Source organism: Lagopus leucura, unplaced genomic scaffold (genome assembly GCF_019238085.1).
Source record: "Lagopus leucura isolate 7727_CA_CO unplaced genomic scaffold, USGS_WTPT01 Super-Scaffold_100021, whole genome shotgun sequence".
Lineage (NCBI taxonomy): Eukaryota > Metazoa > Chordata > Aves > Galliformes > Phasianidae > Lagopus > Lagopus leucura.
This window is the reverse complement of record NW_024962274.1, coordinates 11,315,110-11,333,936: the sequence shown is the minus strand read 5'-3', so window position 1 is coordinate 11,333,936 and position 18,827 is coordinate 11,315,110. Positions and strand designations below refer to the sequence as shown.

General features: G+C 55.6%; 1 protein-coding gene across 2 annotated transcripts; it reads left to right on the top strand.

Moving 5' to 3' along the window:
- The first annotated feature begins 11,040 nt into the window (after positions 1-11,040).
- On the top strand, positions 11,041-17,970 carry AMOTL2 (angiomotin like 2). Of its 2 annotated transcripts, none has more exons than XM_042878495.1 (10): positions 11,041-11,092; positions 11,203-11,940; positions 13,088-13,319; positions 14,198-14,342; positions 14,611-14,703; positions 15,417-15,712; positions 15,810-16,105; positions 16,261-16,433; positions 16,581-16,730; positions 16,898-17,970. In XM_042878495.1, the coding sequence occupies exons 2-10, from the start codon at positions 11,267-11,269 to the stop codon at positions 16,954-16,956; spliced, it is 2,118 nt and encodes a 705-aa protein (XP_042734429.1). In that variant the 5' UTR covers positions 11,041-11,092; positions 11,203-11,266; the 3' UTR covers positions 16,957-17,970. The 2 variants fall into 2 exon arrangements, with proteins under 2 accessions (XP_042734429.1, XP_042734428.1); XM_042878494.1 differs by having other exon boundaries at positions 16,578-16,730.
- The last annotated feature ends 857 nt before the right edge of the window (positions 17,971-18,827 follow it).

Below are 18,827 nucleotides of genomic sequence, written 5' to 3'. Positions count from 1 at the left end.
TGGGGATGCGCATGCGCATGGTGGAGAGGCCGCCAATGGGGATGCGCATGCGCAGGGTGGATAGGCCGCCATTGGTATGCGCATGCGCAGTGCTGCTTTCGGGCGTCGTGAGGGAGGCAACTGGGAGAAGTGCTGCATCGTGCGTGGCTCAATGCCTTTTTTTTTTTCTGGCGTGTCTCCCGCCCGGTTAGCGCCTATCTGCTTCTCCTAGTGCTGCTCCTTATGTCTTCTCGTCGCCGGGTTGGCCGGACGGGGCGTTGCCCCGCGGCGTTACCTCAGTTTGGGCGGGAAGCGCGGCCTCTGGAGCGCCTCACAGCGCTGTGGGCGGGAAGCAGCAGTCTGGGGGTGATGCTGGGCCCGCCTGGACCCTCACACCATCCCAAAGCTGTGTTTGGGACAAGCGAGCCCTCAGCTCACTGAGTCCTGCCCTGCTGAGGCACCCTGGGCCCAGTACTGCTCCGTGTGGGTGTGTTGGGGTGTGTGCAGGCAGCCTGTCCTGCTGGGTTATCTGTGTGCCAGGAAACTCACATCACCCACGTCACGTTTGTGCTTTGTGGCTAGCTCTGGAGCTGGCCAACGAACTCCTGACGTGGGTTTTTGCTTTTAGACCCAACTTGTGTCCCACACACAGCATGGTGGCTGTTACCTCTGCGGAGGCAGTGGCTGCTCTGCAGGCTGTTCCTTGTGTGCTCAGCCTGTAGTGGGAGTGGGGCAGGGCTTCAGTTTGTTGGAACATTGCTCAGTGCCTCAGAGCAACCCAGTTTCAGGTTAATGCAAGTCTTACCTAATACTCAGCCTACTCATGGGGCCGTTGGGTTTACTTCCAGCTTTTGCCAGATGATATGTGCAGAAACAGGTCTCTTGCCCCTCTAGTTCACAGAGGCTGTGCTTGGTCTTGGAAGGCGTCAGCTAGTTACAGAGAGTTTCACTCCAAGGGCTGGTGCACTGCTGCCTGTTTATTATCTAACATCTTTTCCCAAAATGCCCAGTGGTTGTCCAGGGGTCAGTATTGCTGTAAGGCGAGCAAGGAAGCTGCAGAACAAACTGGGTCAATTCAAAAGCCCAGAGCAGAGCTGGCATTTTCATGGGATGCATTTGTCACAGGAGGTCCCGCGGACTTTCTGTGCCTTCAGGGTGTTGTGATTTAATTGAGCGACCTTCCTCCCTTCTTAATTGCTGCTCCTTTTCTGTTTCAGAGCTTTGGCTAGTGGAGATGGCAGGCACCTCAGACCAAGCTGGATGTGGCAGCCAAGCTGTGAGGAAGCAGGCAGGTGTGCGAGGAGAGCGGTGAGGGCACAGGCAGTGTGCAAGGGATGCATGGGAAGGGTGGTCTGACAGGCAGACTGGGGCCCGGCAGAGGGCATGGCAGCACTGCGCAGAGCCTGCAGCTGAGAAATGCTGCTGTGATTGCTTTCCCTTCCTCCCAGTGCTCATAGTTTAGCCAAATCCTGCAGTAGAGAGCTGGAGGGGGCGCAGGGAGTTTGTTTGCATTCCTCAGGGTTTTTGTCAGCTTAGTCCTGCAGAGCCAGGTCTCATCTGTAATACTCCTGCTGCTTTTGTGTGCTGTCAGATTTGCCGGTAGAAGGCAAGGGCTCAGAGGCCACGAGACAATGTACTGTGAACTAGGAATTGAGGGAAGGAGGAAGGATGGCCTGCCCCCCTTCCCTGCCCCCAGCGGACATAAGGCTCACATGGCTGTCCTGCACCCCTTGCAGGTACTGGATAGGGAGCAACGATGGCACCATTTCTTGCCTGCTTTGGGACCCCACCATGTGTAGGTGTGAGGTCCTGTCACGTGGGAATGTGAGCAGGGAGCTGGGTCCATCTTAGGGCTGCAAGATTCCTCTACCAGGCATGGTTATCCCTGCTGCCATTTCCTCCTCCCATTGCAGAAAAACATGGGAAATCTCAGGAATTCTGTTTGCTATTTTAAGCAAGTTTCTCTGTCCCTCCTGATATAACTGCTTCCTTGTTCTCACCAGAATATTACAAGGATAATAATTTTAATCCTTCATGAAATGTTGGCATTAAAGGCTTTGAGATGCTGGAAAAGTGTCTGTCCATAACAATGGGGTTAGTGTGACTGTGAGACTCATCCAGCCTCCAAATAAACCTGCATGCATTCATGCCACATATAGCTGAGACTGCCCTGAGCCCTGGAGTGCAGTCCCTGTCCTCACCAGGACCAGGCAGGCTGTTATTCTGTGTGTTTGACTGAAGCACGTGCCCTCTTGCAAAGTTTAATACGAGGGAAACGTAATAATAGCCATACTGCAGGAGGTTATATATCGTAACGCATCCAGTGTCTTTACAGGTCAGTTTTACAACAGTTGCATTTCTCAATCCCTGTAATTTAATCTGATGGTTAGCTTCATGACTTAATTCTTTACTATGTCTCTGAGCTTCTTCCTCAGAACGCTGATGTGTAGTGACTCAAAATGATGGCATTTGGTGCACGTTCATCCAGAATCCTGTTACTGGGCATTGAAGTAGACAGGGGTTGCTCGTGTCCCATCTCTGATACTGGTAGTGAATGCAGTGATTCCAGAATCTGGGGTCACTGATGGTGTGTAACCCAAAGTCCCTGCCTTTATATATGTGTCACTGTGGAAACAATGTAATTCACTGATCTGGATGCTAAAGAACGATGAATACTTTTAGGTATATAAAGAATAGCACACGTAATCAGTGATTAAAATCTCTTTATTTCACATGTGTTGGGGATGTCCGGGTGGCACAGCACCTCACACCCCTGGTCTAAAGCCAACAGGGCTCCACTGAGCTCAACAGCCACAATCTACGTCGTCGCTGTCCTTTGGCTCTGGGCCTTGCGCCCTACAAAAACAACCTGGATAAAACCCCAGCTATCCAGCTGCCGGTGCCCGTGCTTTCACTTCACTTTGTGCAAATATTGGTTCCAAAGCACAGAGAGGAGGGGCTTGGCACGTGGCCTTGCAGCGCAGCGCTCCCAAACCAGCAGTACGAGTCTCAGCAACATGAGCTTGGCAGCGCTTTCACATTGCTCAGTCGCTAATCTTCCAAATTCTTTGCCTTGGGTATAATCCCACAAAATATGATTCAATTTGTCAACATAGCTACCTTATGACTAGTGTGTGTTTAGCTGGTCAGCCCATTTTGTACATTCCCTATCAAGTGGAATAGTGTGCGACAGCAGAAGCGGTTGGAAAAATATTTTTCACCCCAGATAGCTCAGAGGCTGAAACTTGCTTGCTGTTTTCCACTGCCCCAGCTTGCAAGATTACACTGTACAATATAGTGCCTGTAGTTAAGGTGCATTTATAAGACTGTTTCACATTGACTGCATTTTTCATTCCCTGTAATTTACATAGCTGAAGGTTAACTTCACAGCTTAATTCTGTATTATCCCTTCTAGTTTCCTGCTTGGGACAGGAATAAATCTAAGCCCATTTCTGTTTAGCAGAGTGTGTTTATAGTTCATTGTAGCAAGCTGGGCGTATTTCACCGAGTGTCCCCATCTCCAGCATGGCTGGCTGGGCAATCAGTCTCATGTGCATGTGGACACCATGTGTGGCAGCATGTTGCTGGGGAAGAGGTGGCTTTCCTTTGAGGACCTCATAGTTTGGCCCTGTGTCAGCCCCTGGAAGAGACTATTTGGCAGGCAGGAACAGTCTCATGTCTTGTACCCAAGTGTCAAACTGGGCAGAGTACAAAGAAGCCATTCCTGAATAATGAATGCTTTTAAAGCACCTATTTCTGTTCCTCAGGATATAGAGTTGTGGGACATGGACTCAACTCCTAGCTCGGGTAAGCAGGGCAAGTGAATTCAGGCCTGTCTTTCAGGCTGCCCACTAACACCTCCCAGACATTCCTCCTTCCCTGTGGGCTCTGTGTCCTTTATCACTCAGCTCGGAAGGGACAGCACTGTCCCCACAGCCTCATGGACCAAGAAGGACTGGGCACAAGGGCTTGTGTTGTCTTGCCTAGCTGTGTGCCAGTAAGGTGTCTGGCCCAATTCCAGTCTTGGCAAAGCAGCTCCTCTGAAGGGCAAGGCTCGTGCTGCAGGCGCCATGCTCCTGGCCAAGGCCAGAGAGCCAGAACTCAGGCAGCAGCCCCTGGGCCACGCGTTGGAAAGCTATCGATGTGCCATCCTCTGTGCCTGCTCTGAATGCAGCCAGTGGTGGAGTGGCCTTAGGACCTTCTCTGCCCATCCATCCCAATTTGCCTTCAGGGAAGAGTGTCTAAGGGCAAGGCAAGGCAAGGCAAGGCAAAAAGTGCCCAGAGCATCCCAGTCAGCTCTCCCTTTAGGGAGTCTCATCATCCTTAATATCCCCACCACCACCACCTGCACTCGCCACATCCCCAGTGAGGACGCAGGCCCTTGGGAGCAGCGGCACCAAGATGGCCAGGCAGCGTGATGATCCTGAGGAAGAGGCTCTGCGGGGCTTCTGTCAACCCAACACCACCTTCTGAGCAGTGTGAGTCGTGGCTGTCGGGCTGCAAAGAGTTGATTTTGTTTACTGTTCCTAATAAGCCAGGTCTCGTTATCATGGGGTGAGCTGGATGTGTCATATTGTGACAGTCAGGGGCAAACAAAAATACTGCGGCGCGGATCTGCGCTGAGAATATCTGTGAAAACAAGGCTGGTGATGATGACTCACATCTCTGCAATGCCACGTTAGATTTGCTAAAGGCAGCTGGCTCGTGGTGTAGCACGGGAAAGGCTCCGCCCCAGCCCTGCTGTGGTGGCCTGGCCTCAGCTGGCAGCAAGAATTTACAGGACCAAAAATCACAGTTGATCTCAGGAAGATGTGCAGGGGTGATCAAATCTACACCAGGAGCCATTTGTGGAAAGAGCAGATTTTATGGTAATTTTTCATGTCTGTAGGCACAGAACTCAGTCCTGCACTGCGCAGAGCCTGCAGTGAGTTGAAGCATGTGCTGCACTGCGTGGATGTGAATTACCAAGCTTCCACTCGCTGTCAGGAGAGAACCCTGCTAGGAAAACCATCAAGAAGCACCGTTAAAACCAAGCAAGGAGAGGGGTGCAGACACATTGAAGCCAGTCGCAGTTATTGGGACAAAACCCATTCTGTGAGGATGGTTTGTATTCAAACAGTGCATCAGCACCGAAAGGTCTCCTGAACTCCTTGGCTGGTGATGAACAGAGGCAGGAAAGACAGGAGACAATGAATATAAGAGTTCAGATGATACACTGAGATGCAAGCTCTTGATAATTCACCCAGTTGGAGAGCATCCTTGCTGTGGCTGCAGGAGGGGAGCTGCGGCCAGCTGTGGGGACAGGTGGCCCTGCTTGTGCCTATGGGTGGGTTGTGATTTGGGCTAAGCACAGAGGGCAATTCATATCTGCTTTGTGCATGGAGGGTGCCTCGTTCACTGGGTAAACGAGCATTTTTCTCTAGGATGTTCTCAAGCACGTGCTTGTCTTTAACCCTCCCTTTCAGCAGATGACTTATTTCCTTATCGGCCCCCTCCACAGCTCTTCCAGAAGCTTCCAGGATATTTCCAGCTCATGAAGATCTCTGACCCTTTTTACTTTACTGTTCTTCAGTGCTTCTTCCTCTTCTTCACTCAGAGAGATGCAGAGCCCATCAGAAGTGCAGGCTATTGCCCAACATGTCATCAGGACTAAGGGCACCATTGTGAATATGCTGCACAAATCTTTTGACAGGGAAGTACAAAAGAGAAAGGGGAAGCACGTAATTCAGGCTGATTTTTTTTCCTGTAAGCAAACTTAACTTCAGGAGCTCTTTACCTTCTGCATTTCTTACGTTTCTTTGCAAACCCAAACCCATGCATGCAAAAATGTTGCTGTTGTTCACTTCATCATGTGGCAGCACTTGGGAACCGGTTGACAGTGAGGCTGGGCAAGCAACCCAGGAGACAGATTGTCCTGTGGAAGCCACTGGTGAGACCAAATTCTGCTGTCATCCAACCTGGACAGTGTTTGAGGAATGTGTCCTTAAGCAGAGATCACCTCCACGGGACTTTGGAGGAGGTAACATGTTGACCTGGAGCAACAACCAGCTTGTGGTCCGGGCAGGCAGAGCTGGAGCAGCATCCACCTCTGTTCCATTGGCTGGGACCAGGTGTTGCACTGGTTCAGTAACCCTTGCTTGGATTGCGAAGGAGAGAAGCTGAAAGTTTCCAAAGGCAAACTCCTGCTGCAAGGCTCTGGTGCCCCCATGGAGCTGGGCATGGGGTCAGCCCTGACTTCATTGTAGCAAGGGCTGCCCCCCTCCCTGCCCCTCTACAGGGGCTTCTCCCATGCAATTCAGGTTGTTCCACGCAGAGCTTAGGGGCTGCCTGCTAAATCACACCATTAAATCCCCGAGTCCAGGTTTGAGTGTTTCCATGTGCCTGGAGTGTCTTAATCTGGGCTGCTTGGGGAATTTTTATCCCGCGGATCCTTCGGTATGCCTGGAATGTTTGCTTTTCCTACTGCGTGCGTGTGTTTGAGGCACTCCTGTAAAAATAAGAACTTCCTGGCCGCCTTGTAAATCTTCCCTTGACCAGCACAGTCGCCTTGGGTGATTAATAAAGGAGCGAGCTGAACCCAGCACCCGCGGGGAGCTCAACAAAGGGCCCTCGAGGCTGGCCTCCCTCCAGAGCCCGCCCAAGGGACGCGCATGGTGACACCATTTTTCGGTAAGAGCCTGGGAGAGGAAGAACGAAACGGAAATTCCAGCAAGCTAAGGAAATGCACCAGTGGGCCAGGGCTTGGGAGGCGTTTTCTATTGTATCATCGAGCAGCTAAAACATACAGCTCTGCTGGAAGGTTGTTCTGCCAGCATTGGGACTCTCACTGAGCTGCTTGTAGGACTGCTCAGAACTCGAGGGGCTGAGTTTCTTCTGGGGCCTGGTCTGCTTGAGGTCGACTGGATTGTATTGTCGACTGCTCAGTATTGCTCGCATTATTTTTCTTCTTATTTCCCCTCTTCTCTTCATGGATCCTCTTCTGCCCACCCTTCTCCCAGCAGCCAGTCACAGGGCTTCCGTTTCAGTGCCGTTATGGAATATAATGGAGAGAAAAAGCATTTCTAGAGCCTACCTTCAACACCTACTCATAATCCAGTGCACTGCCTCTAGGCTCAAGTATCACCATGTTTCTCCTGCAGGTTTCTCACTGTTGCATCTCTCCCTGTTAGCCCCAGGCTTATAGGAGCTCCTGTTCCCCTCCCTGCTTTGCCGTGGGTATTTCCTCCAGACATTTGCTGGACCTGAGGAAACTGTATGGAGGCAGATGCTCTTCACCTTCCCCGCTGCACGCCTGCCCAGATGTTGCTCTCACAACCATCAGCACACACCACAGGAGGTCAAAGATTTGTGACAAGGGCATCAAGGGACATTTCACACTGTTTGTGCCCAAGTGAGGTTTGCCTGGAGGTGCGTCTCAGTAATGAGCCTGCTGGCAACCCACTGCTTTTGAGCAGTGACAGCCTGGTGTCACCCTCCCTGTCAAGGTGAAGAGTTCCTGCTGTCTTTGGGACCCTGCAGTGAAGAACAAGCCCTGCCTAATGCTCACCCCCACATTTCTTATTTCACCAAGCCAGTGCACGGGTTGGAGATGGCTGAGTCTCCTTCAAGTGTTGCTATGAGGCATCAGAGTCAACATCCCTTTTCTTTCCCTGCTATCTGCCCCTCGGCCAGCTCTGATCCTCCACACAGATTAGTTCTCACTTAAACATCCAGGAGCATAACACCAAGAGGATTTTGCCATGGCAGGGAAGATGCAAAGCTTCCTTAGCAGTCTGGATGTGTGCAGTGACTTGGATCACAGAAGAGGAATGAGGAGGAGCAACCCCCACTCCTTTTGCAGGTGGCAGTTGCAGACTGGGGTTCTTGCACAGAACTGCCTGTGAGGAGGTGTTCTGCCTCGTGACCACCCTGTGGTTGAGAGAGGGACCACACCATCCCAGGGATGCTCTGATACTGCGAGTGGCTTTTATTTAGGAGTTGTGTTGGCTTCTCACAATTTTCTCCTAGGCAAAAGGATCGTTTTAAACTTTCAGAGAACCGTAACCAAAGGACATTTGGGGTTTTCTGGTTCCCCAGAATAAAACAATTTGGGGGGGCCCCCCCCCCACCTCTCCCCAAAAGGCTCAGCCTTTTCAGTCCTCTCCCACCCCCAGCCCTCCGTAAAAAGGCTGTGAAGCCAACCTTCCCACAGGAGGTGTCCCATAGCCCACAGGGCTGCAAATGTGACAGGAGTTGCTCTTGTGTCACCCCACAGCCCTCCTCTGTCCTGCAACCTCCTCCCCGCCAGCCCTCCTGTGGGCAGGAAATCACACCCAGAGATCTGCATTTCTCAGGAAAGAGCGAAAATGCCACAAAGGTGAGAATGTGGCCAAATTATTGCTGGCAGGAGCAGAAAAGGACAAGTTAACATCCAGGAGTGGAAATTACTCATTTCAAGAATGGGGGGGGGAGGTGCAGGGGGATGGGGTTAAAATGCAGAGAAGAGAAGGACACCAGCCCATTTCTGACATAATGCAGTCAGAAATCTGCACTTCACACTTTGTCTTTGATGTTGGGACAGAAGATGCCTATTTGTGCTTCAGTGTAGTAGGAGCTGTGCCTTGGGGGATGGCTGCTCATGGGGACCAGCCCAACAACCCACTGCCTCCATCACCAGCCCTGGTCCTGCATCGCTCCAGTTGAGCCCCCACTGAGATGCAGAGGTAGAAAGATTTTGGGAAGATGGTGGCCAAGAAGGAAGAATGGATGACGGGGCAGCAGTGATGGGTGTCACTGCCAAGGCTGCTGCACCCATCCTGCACCCCAGCAGGACATGGCATCACCCTGCATGTCCCTGGACATGGTGCCAGTCAAGGTGACATGGGCTGGACACATCCCCAGGGACATTCTTGAGGTGTCACTGTTGGGCTGTTCGCAGAGCTGTGGGGTTGGCAGCCCCAATGGTTCATGCCACATGGATCCTGGCATGAGTAAACAGTGCGGGAATGGGGAACAGGTGCTTGCGTGGCGACTTGAGCCCTGTTTTTAATTCTTGCTTTGAAGCAGGGATTTGTGAGAGGGACAGGAGGAGGCTTTTGGCATCCTGGGGCTCGGTGGACACGGCACCAGGCTGCCCATGTGCTGTCAGCATCCCTCCACAAGCACCTTGCTGGCCACAAACCTCTCCATCACACGCATCCTCCCCAGCTTCGGGGCTCGGGAGTGGCAGTTGGGAGCCACGAAGAAAGCCAAGGTGATCTCATCCCACAAGTATTTTCTTGGCTCATTCAGCCCGCTCCAACGCCTCACCGATAAGGCTGGACGATGAGGTCAGCAGCAGGGTTTGGCATCGCCGAGCTGTGTGTCACCGAGGAGCCCGGAGCTCCAACACCTGCACTTAGCCCTGCGTTTTGGGGTTGGGGCTGCAGGGAGCTGCTTCTCCCCACGGTGAAACCACTTCTGTGTCTTCTGCTCCATAAGCCTGTTTGTTCATCCTTCCTCTAAAAATTCCACCGGTTCTGCTGGCCCATTCCTAAAAGTAGAGATACCAGCACATCTGATGTCTAATCTCACGGCTAAGAGGATCTGAAGCTCTGGGGCGGCAATGGGCAATCGCAAGCATCCCAAGCATCTTGCCTTCGAGCAAGGACATGGCACACCACCGTGCATCTCCATCTCCAACAGCAGCCCTGCATCCCTTCCCTGCAAAACTGCCAAGTCTGGCCTTTGGGAGCTGCTTCGACCTTTCCACGTGCTTCATCCTCTGATGAGAGGCAGAAGGTCTGCATGGGTCTGTGGATGGGATGGATGGGAAAGGTCTGTGTGAAGTAACCAGCAGCTGGTTAGGCTCCTCCAGGGGAACGTGGAAAGGTGGAAGCTTCCCGTATCTGCTGTGTTAGAAAGAAAAAGAGGAGCAGAGGGCTTTTCCTCTTCAGATCACTTTCCAAAGCGCTGTTATCAGCCCAGGAGGGGTTTCCTGCTGCCAAAAATAGAGCGGTGTTGAGATAGGAAGGGAAGCGGGATGACGCAGGCATAGATAAAGCTGCTGGATGAGCCAGGGGGGCAGCTGGGTGCCCCCATCCCACTGAGAGACCCCGGTGGGGTTTGGGATCTCACCCACACCTGCACTGTGCCCAGGGCTCTTGTTTCTCGGCCCCGTTATCAATGAGCGGCCGGGTGCTGAATGTAAGCCCAGTGCCTCCATCGCTGGGGCTGGCAGGGGAAGCTGGCCGGTTTGCAGCTCTGCAGCGTGCATCTGTGCCTCTCTGAAGGATGCTGCAGGCGTGCAGCGGGGTTTGGCCGAGCAGACAGCATTCCCCGCATCCTGTCCCCTTCCTTCCCCCAGACAAAGCCCCTCAAGGATGGCAAAAGGAAGAGCCCGACGGCCCGCTCCGGGCTTTGTTCGGCCTTTGGAAGGTGCCAAATTCCCTCTCTCAAGAATGAGAGCTTAATGTCCCGTATCTAATTAGTAATTTTCCCTGCACCTGCCCCTCTGCCGCCCCTCGGGCCATCTGCCGTCTCGGGGCCCCGCGGTCGGACGTGCCTGGCGCTGGGCGCTGGGGGTCCCGCGGCTCCTCCGCGGCGGCCGCACGACGGGGAAGCGGCTCTGCTGCCCGGGGCTCCGACCCGCCGCACCCCACAAAAGGAAGGCGCAAAGCACGCGTGCAGCCCGCACGAGGGGTGGGGGCCGGGGGGGGGGGGGTGCGATGGGGAAGGGGAGCAGCGCTGGCAGAGGGCAGAGCAGATGGGGCCGCGGCTTTTTGTAGGGCCGAGAGACAATGGCGCGTCTCTCGGGGCCGGGATCAGGCACGAAGATTTATGCGGGCAGGCAGCTGGCGGGCAGAGCCTCGCGGCCCCCCCGGGCGGCAGCTGCGGCCCCAACCCCTCCGCCAGCCCCCAGCCCGGCGCTGACACCGACCGTCCCGGCCCGAAATGGCGGCGGGGCTGCCGCTGCTCCCCCTGGCGGCGGAGAGAGGACGGGGAGGAGGAGGAGGCGGCGGGGCAGGGCGGGTCCGGCCCCGCATTCCGGGCATAGCAGCGCCCGAGCCCGGCCCCCGCTACCGGCGGGGCCCGCAGTCGGCAGCGGCCTCGTTCCCCGGGCGGCAGCACGGCCGCGCCGCTCCGCCATGCCCCGGTAAGTGCCGCCCTTCCTCCAGCCCCCGTCCCACCGGAGCCGCACAGCCTCGGGGTGAGCCGCGCTTCTCCGACCCCCCTCCCGCTGACGTCCCCGTGTCCCCCCCGCAGGTGCCCGCGTCGCTCGTAGAGCCCCCGGACGGACGGACGGACGGACGGACGGAACGCGGCGGAGATGAGGACGGCGGAGGATTCGAGCGGGACGGTCCTGCACCGCCTGATCCAGGAGCAGCTGCGCTACGGGAACCTGACGGAGAACCGCACGCTGCTGGCCATCCAGCAACAGGCACTGCGCGGCGGCACGGCCGGCAGCCCCCGCTCGTCGCTGGAGAGCCTGACCCAGGAGGAGAGCCAGATGGTGCCGCAGTCTGCCCGGCAGGAGCCGCAGGGCCAGGAGCACCACGCCGACCACCTGTATTCCGAGCACGGCGGTTACCGGCCGGCCCAGCCCCAGCACAAGGGCGAGGAGCTGCCCAGCTACGAGGAGGCCAAGGCGCACTCTCAGTACTACGCGGGGCAGCGGGGCGGGCAGCAGCACGGCGGCACCCGGCGCCCCGACGACGCCCTCAAGGACCTGAAGCACGGCCACGTGCGGTCGCTGAGCGAGCGGCTGATGCAGATGTCGCTGGAAAGGAACGGGGCCAAAGCGCACGGCCCCATCAGCTCGTCCCACAGCTACCCGCAGCTCTCCCGGCAATACACCCTGCGAGGGCAGCGCCCCGAGGGGACGGAGCCGCGCGGGCCTCCACCGGAGTACCCCTACATCCTCCCCGGCCAGGAGACGGCCGTCGCTTACCTGTCTCGGCCCTGCTCCCGGGACGGGGCCGGCTTCCAACACCCCGAAGTCAGGTAACCCGCAGCCCCTCGCCGCTTCTCGGGTGCGGGTTGGTCCCGGTTTGCCCCAGCTGGTTCAGAATTTCCAACCGACAGCCAAAACTCCAGTGCTCTGGGAGGGATCCGGGGTTAATTCAGGAGCTGGAGGCAGGTCAGGAAATGGCTACATTCGGAACAGGCATGGGCTGGCGTGGAAAGAAAATGTGCTGCTTGAAGTGGAAAAAGCTGCCCGGCAGTCCCCGGCTGATGGTGCCCCCGGCCCCGTGCCTTCCAGCAGTGTGGATGGGAGTGTTGAGCAGTGCTCCTTCCTTCCAGCCGATCGATACTTCCAGCAAAGCCTGGCTCTGCTTTGAGATGTGTGGGTGTGGAGATCTGGGCATCTCCTGGTGCTCAGGGAAGTGTGGTGTTCTGGCATGGAATCGCTATGGGCAGGAGCTCCGAGCTGACTTACCAAGGCAGGGAGTGATAGCATCTCTGGCAGGAAATGCTCTCCTTCCAGGGAACAAAGAGGGGAAGGGGAGCTGTGAGGAAGATGCATTTGTTCTTCCTCACTCCTGGATCACTCCACAGGAATGCAGGCTCCAGCACGGCGGCTGCATGGCTCAGGATGGCTGAGGCAGCCATGGGATGTCGAGGAACTCTGGGTGATAGAATGAGGATGTATTAACAGTGTGGTGGCAAGGCTTCGAGCCAGGAGCCCTGCCAGGAATGCTCTCTTTGCCCAGAAAAAAATGAGAAGTAGTGCTGCAGGCTTCCAACACTCATCCTTTGCTGAGGTTTTTCCTGACTGCATCACCCAGCAGCAGGGTGGGACCGAGCCCCCCTGACCTAGCAGTCAAGTCCTGGTGTTCTCAGGTGCTTAAATCCTGGATGGGGAGGTGCTCAAGCTGCAGACAGCACCATCAGATAGGGTTTCCTTCGTATTCTGTGTGCTCATGGGTGAGTGCCAAAGCCAACCCTTCCCAGCTGTGCAGGGCAGGTTGGGTGCCGGCAGAGCCTCTCTTATCCTTTTGAGAACGGCCAGGGGGCACCCAGCACCTCTTTTGTCCATAGAGCACCCCCGGGTGCTGCAGGAGCTCTGCGTATCCACACCGGTCAATTGGAGGATGAGAACATGGGAGCTTGAGGTGGTCGATGCTGAGCATCTCTCTTTCCCCCACAGCAGGCTGATGCCAGCGCCCGTCCCCGCAGCGTTCCTGCCCCCACCGAGCACGCTGGGCTCGCTCAGCCCTGCTGGTGTGGAGGCCCTGGTGAGTGCACAGGCAGCCTCAGCTGGCAGCCGGCTGGCCCAGGTGGATGCGGTGCTGCGGGAGAATGAGAGGCTGCTGCTGGACAATGAGAGGCTGCGGCGGGAGCTGGAGAGCTGCACGGAGAAAGCCAGCCGAATCCAGAAGGTGAGCTGGCCTCTGCTCCCTGTCAGCATGCTGGAGGTGCAGGACCCCAGCCCCACTGTTTATTTGGGATGTGGGCAATGAGCGCAGATGCTCGGCTCGCTTCTGCTCCTACGCAGTGCCTCACCCACTGGCATCCATCCTCTGGGGAGGAGGGAATGGCTCTGTGACCTCCTGCCCTGCCGTGTCACAGGCAGCAGATTTGGGCTGCGAGCAGGTACACCCAGGAATGGCCTCATCTGCACAGCGTGGCTTTGTCCCTTGTTTTTGGGAGAGCTTGTGCATTTGCTTCCATGCCGCCTGGGGCAGGATCAAGCAGCTGCTATAAAAATTCACCCCCTTTTGTGGTTTAATCTCTGCCCCCTCCCTCCACCGGCTGCCCCCTACAGCAAGCAGCTGTGCTTCGGTGGCAGCGCAGCTCCTTGGCCAAGTGTGGAAGCGAGGGGAAAAAGAGCCCATTTTGAGCTTCCAGTAGCACTCAGGCTGTCTCCACCCGGCCCAGGAGCGTGCCCGGCCACCACAGAAAGCCCTTTGTGCAGCTTTGCACAAGGGCAGGGCTGTTCCCTGCCGGACAGACGGACACTGGGAGGCACGGGGAGAAGCTGGGCCAGCCCCAGGGGGAGCGCACTCAGCCAAATCCACGCTAAGGCAGGAGAACTCCCTCTGCACCCACAAGGCTGAAAGCAAAACAAAAGGGGGTTATGTCCCAAAACCTGTGTTACAGTGGGGGTTTCTCCCTCTGAGGCTCCTCTGTGGGTTTGCTGAGCCCTGTCGGCAGTGCAGGACGGGTCCTGAGGCTGGGCAATGTTTCGCCAGCATCTGCCTTTCTTTTCCTCATTCCACAAATATCTCACCCCCGCCCGTCACTTCCTCCTCCCCAGCTGGAAACGGAGATCCAGCGCATCTCAGAGGATTACGAAAACCTCATGAAGGCGTCCTCCAAGCGGGAAGCACTGGAGAAAGCCATGAGGACCAAGAGGGATGGGGAGATGCGGCGGCTGCAGGACTTCAACCGAGACCTGAAAGGTGAAGAGCGGCTGCGGCCCACAGGTCCATTGGGTTGACCCAGTGGCTCCTGTGCCCCAGTTCCCAATTCCAGACCTTTCTTCTCTCTTCTTCCTGGAGGCCCTTTCTGTCCATCAGCCTTTCCCCAGTATGCTTCTTTTTAGCAGTTTTATTAGTCTGAGTGTTTCCACAGGTGGGAGGGGGTAGGTGGTTGGGATTCTGCTCCATCTGTCCAAGACAGTCTTTTAAATCTAATTTATTTTTTGTTTAATTTTTATTTTTACACCAGAACGCTTGGAATCGGCCAACAAGCAGCTGGCCAGCAAGACTCAGGAGAACCAAGAGAGCAACCAGGGCACGGTGGCAAAGCTCCTGGCGCAGAGTAAGTCCCCTGGGGCTCGGCTTTGCCTGATTTGACACAGCAGGGACTCAGAGCAGAAGCCTTTATGCTGGAGGAAGAGGTGGGGGGGGGGGTGGGAGCTTTTTGCCCTTCCCCTGGGAGTGCTGTGCTGCTCAGGGCGCTGGATGCGAGCCATTAATCCCGGCCGGCCGGCGGGGTGACCTGCATTCTCCACATTCCTGCCGCCATGCGCCGGCTCTTCCAGCACAAAGTCCGCACTCCCTCCCCCTGCTTGCCCAGCCCTTCCCGTGCTTCTCTTCTCTGCAAGCTGGAATTTCTTATCTGGGGGGAAAAAATGCAGTAAAATCCATATTTCTATTTCTCCTAAATGTTATTGCATCAGAGAGCTGGTGTTGGTGTTGTGGGGGAGGAATTGTGTCACCTTCCTTGGTGTAACCTAGGACAGATTTTCTCATCGCAGGCCAAATTTTTGGCTGGAATTTGCCAAAAGGAGGCTTTGTGATGCAGCAAGTGTCCATGCTGGTGTCTCAGTCCATCAGGGCACGTCTGTGTTCTGAAATGTGTGCTGTAGGGTTGCCACCTGACCCCGGCACACGAGGTGTGCTGGGTGAGGGCTGCTGACACCACTCAGCTGAATGGAGACCTGTGGGCACAGCCTCTTTTGGGAGGCCTCTGTAGGCCTTCTCATCCTCCAGCGTCGCGTCTCCAAGACTTAGTCGGGTTTTCTTTTGCAGGCTATGAGCACCAGCAGGAGAAGGAGAAGCTGGAGCGGGAAGCCTCCCTGCTGCGCAGCGCCAACGAGGACCAGCGCCGGCGGGCAGAGCTGCTGGAACAGGCGCTGGGCAGCGCTCAGGCACGGGCAGCCAAGGCAGAGGCCGAGCTGCGGAAGAAGCGGGCGTACGTGGAGAAGGTGGAGAGGCTGCAGGCAGCCCTGGGTCAGCTGCAGGCTGCCTGCGAGAAGCGGGAGCAGCTCGAGCTGCGGCTGCGCACCCGCCTGGAGCAGGAGCTGAAGATGCTGCGGGCTCAGCAGGTGAGGGCGTCCTGGGCACTGTGAGGTGGGAGGTGCTGGCGATCTGCGTCCCAGCGTCTCCTCACCTTCTCTCTGGGTCTTTTCTTGACTGTTGCAGAGGCAAGTGGGAACCGCAGGTGGTGGAGGGACCCCCGAGCTGAGCGCCCACAGGCTGTCGGAGCAGCTGAGGGAGAAGGAGGAGAAGATCTTGGCCCTGGAGGCTGACATGACCAAGTGGGAGCAGAAGTACCTGGAGGAGTGCACCATGAGGCAGTTTGCCATGGATGCTGCTGCCACTGCTGCCGCCCAGCGGGACACCACCCTCATCAGCCACTCGCCACGGCACTCACCCAACAGCAGCTTCAACGAGGACCTCCTGCTGGCCAACCACAAGCACCAGGAGATGGAGAACAGGTACCCCACCTTCCCAGTGAGCTGCTTGTTGGGCGCTGCGAGCTGCGTGCATGCTCAATGGGCCAAGTGACCCCCGTGAGGTTTTTACCCAAGGCTTTGGCTCCGTCGCAAGGTTCCTCCTTCCCATCTCAGCTTCTCCCTCTTCATCTCTCCAGGTTAAAAGCCCTTCATGCCCAAATCTTGGAGAAAGATGCCGTCATCAAAGTCCTGCAGCAGCGCTCACGGAGGGACCCCAGCAAAGCCCTGCAAGGCTCCCTGCGTCCGGCCAAATCTGTACCATCTGTCTTCGCTGCCTCTGCTGCAGAAGGCTCATCCCGTGGCAGCACAGGTAAATGGGGATCCCAGCCCTCTTTGCCTCCAGCGGAGAGCAGCCTAAAATTTCCCCTTGCCACTTTAGAGATGGCTCTCAGTAACTGGGGAATTTGGGTGGGATTTCTCCCATGCTGACAAATTCCTAATGCTGTTCCTCCAGCAGGCAAAACTACTGCAGATGAGGCAGCATCAGTGCCCGCCACTGTGCCCCTGCCCTCCCATGCCAAGCATGGCAGCAAGGACGGCAGCACACAGACAGATGGGACGGCACAGAGCCGGGGTGAGGGTGCAGAGTGCCCAGCCAGCTCAACAGGTGAGTCCTGTGGTCCCCATGGATGCTCCAAGGGTTGTGGGGGACACAGAGAACAGGGCTGGGCTTCATATTGCAACTGTAAATCTGGGCACTGAAGCAGTCCAGCTCCAGGAGGACAATTGTACTGCCTTCTCCAGATCTCACATTCTCACTTCGTTTCTCTGCAGAGAGCTCAACCGTCCCCAGAGCCCCAGACCTGTCTGACATGGTGGAGATCTTGATTTAAGGCTCTACTGGCCTCTTGGCTTCAACTTTCCAGCTCCCAGGCCAGGGAGACCCACTGTCATGACGATGGAACTGGCCAAAGAGGAGCGGTGACAGCGCGGTCCTCCACGTCCCATCTCTGCCACCGTCCCCACTGTGTGCCCTACGCACGGCCCCAGGGGCACTGGAGTGCCTGGGCCCTGGTCACCCAGAAGATGCGACTCCCTGTAAATACACCCCTGTTTTGTAGGACAGGAGCAAACGTATTTATCACTTCAGGCTCCTTCTCCTCCTCTCCTGGGCTTTCTTCCCATCTCTCCCTCATCAGCTCCTTTCCATCTCCAATCCCCATCTCAGGAGCTGCTGGGAGAGCCCTGGGCGCATCCCGTGCTTCCTCACAAAGGGAGAGAATGGGGAACAATGAAACGAAAAAGGAAAAATGAATAATAGAAAGAAAGAAGTCTGAGGATAAACCTGCAGGAGGTGAGATGCTCAGAGTGGAGCAACGTGTCCCATGGCCTGGTGGGACGTGGGGCCGTGTGCCCCTCTACTGGCAGCTGGCTTCTGCCTGTAGCCAACACCGACTGCTCGGCCCTCAGAACTCAGACACTTCCCAGCCCTGCCCTTCATACATCTCTATTTTATTTTATTTTTCTTTCTCCTTCAAATGTGTGCATTTGCTGGACAACTGCATGTTTTATTTTCTCTCTCAGACACGTAAAAAATGCGTTCTGTTCTCATGCATTGTTTACAAAGTAGAAAACAAAACAAAACAAAAAAAGGAAAAAAATCCCCACAAGTTAATATATTTTATATTAATATTGTTATTTCTTTTTAAGTATTTTTTTTTTTTGTGCTGTGAACTTTTTTTATTTTCCTGCCAAAGACGATGAGTTCTTGTTTGTGCATTTTAAGTTATCTGAAGTATTTAAACATAAACCTGGCTGTTTCGTTATGCCGCCCTATACTGAGATTGCTGTAGCATTCCACTTGGTATAACAATATTTTAATAAAAAAATCAATTAAAAAAACCCCACCTTTTAGCACACAGTGCCTGGGGCTGAGCGTGCAGGGGCTCCCATGGCTGTGGGACAGGTCTCTATTGCTGTAGGGGTGGATTGGAGAGATCCAAAGCAATGGGAAGGCTTGAGCTGCAATCCTGCTTTGCTTGTGAGCCGGCTCTCCGCACTGCAGCCTTCACTGGGACTCCTGCAGCCTCCCAGGGCTGTACCTGTGCTGCCTCCCCTCTCCTGCTCCCCACAGCTGTGCAGTGGCTGCCTGGGAAGGGCTGCAGCATTCCTGGCATTCCGCAGTGCTCACACCCGCTGCTTTATTTACCCAAATCCGGATGCAGGTCTGACTGCTTGCAGGAGGCTTTTCAAGAGCTGCAAAGAAAATCCAAAAGAAAACAAATGAGGAAAGGGAAGGATAAATTGTGAAGCCCACCCTGTAAATGGAGCAAGGAGGCCCTGGCCTCTCCTGAGGATGCACCAGCACGGGGGAGCTGTTTGTTTCCTAGGGTTGTTTCTGAGCTGGAGGAGCAGCCTGATGCAGCTCAGTGCGTGTGCCCAGGAAGGCAGGAGGGGCTGAGACCCACCAAAATCCTGCCCAGGTGCCCACGCTGCTGCAGCAGCATCCACCAGTGAGAAATGCTTCCCAAATCCCTCCGAGAGGGGAGGAGGCGGTGTGCAGATGGGCTCCAAAACTGATGGTTCTGTCTTCGTGGTCTGGTCTGCACCCACGCTGTCTCCTCAGAGTTGTGCCATCAGCAGCATCGCTTGCACCCGCTGTCCCTCATCCCACACCAGGTCCTGCTCAGGTGAGGGCACGTCCCTGTCCCTGCTGCGAGGTCACCAAGGATCCATTTGCTTTCTCAACTAAAATAATGAGAGG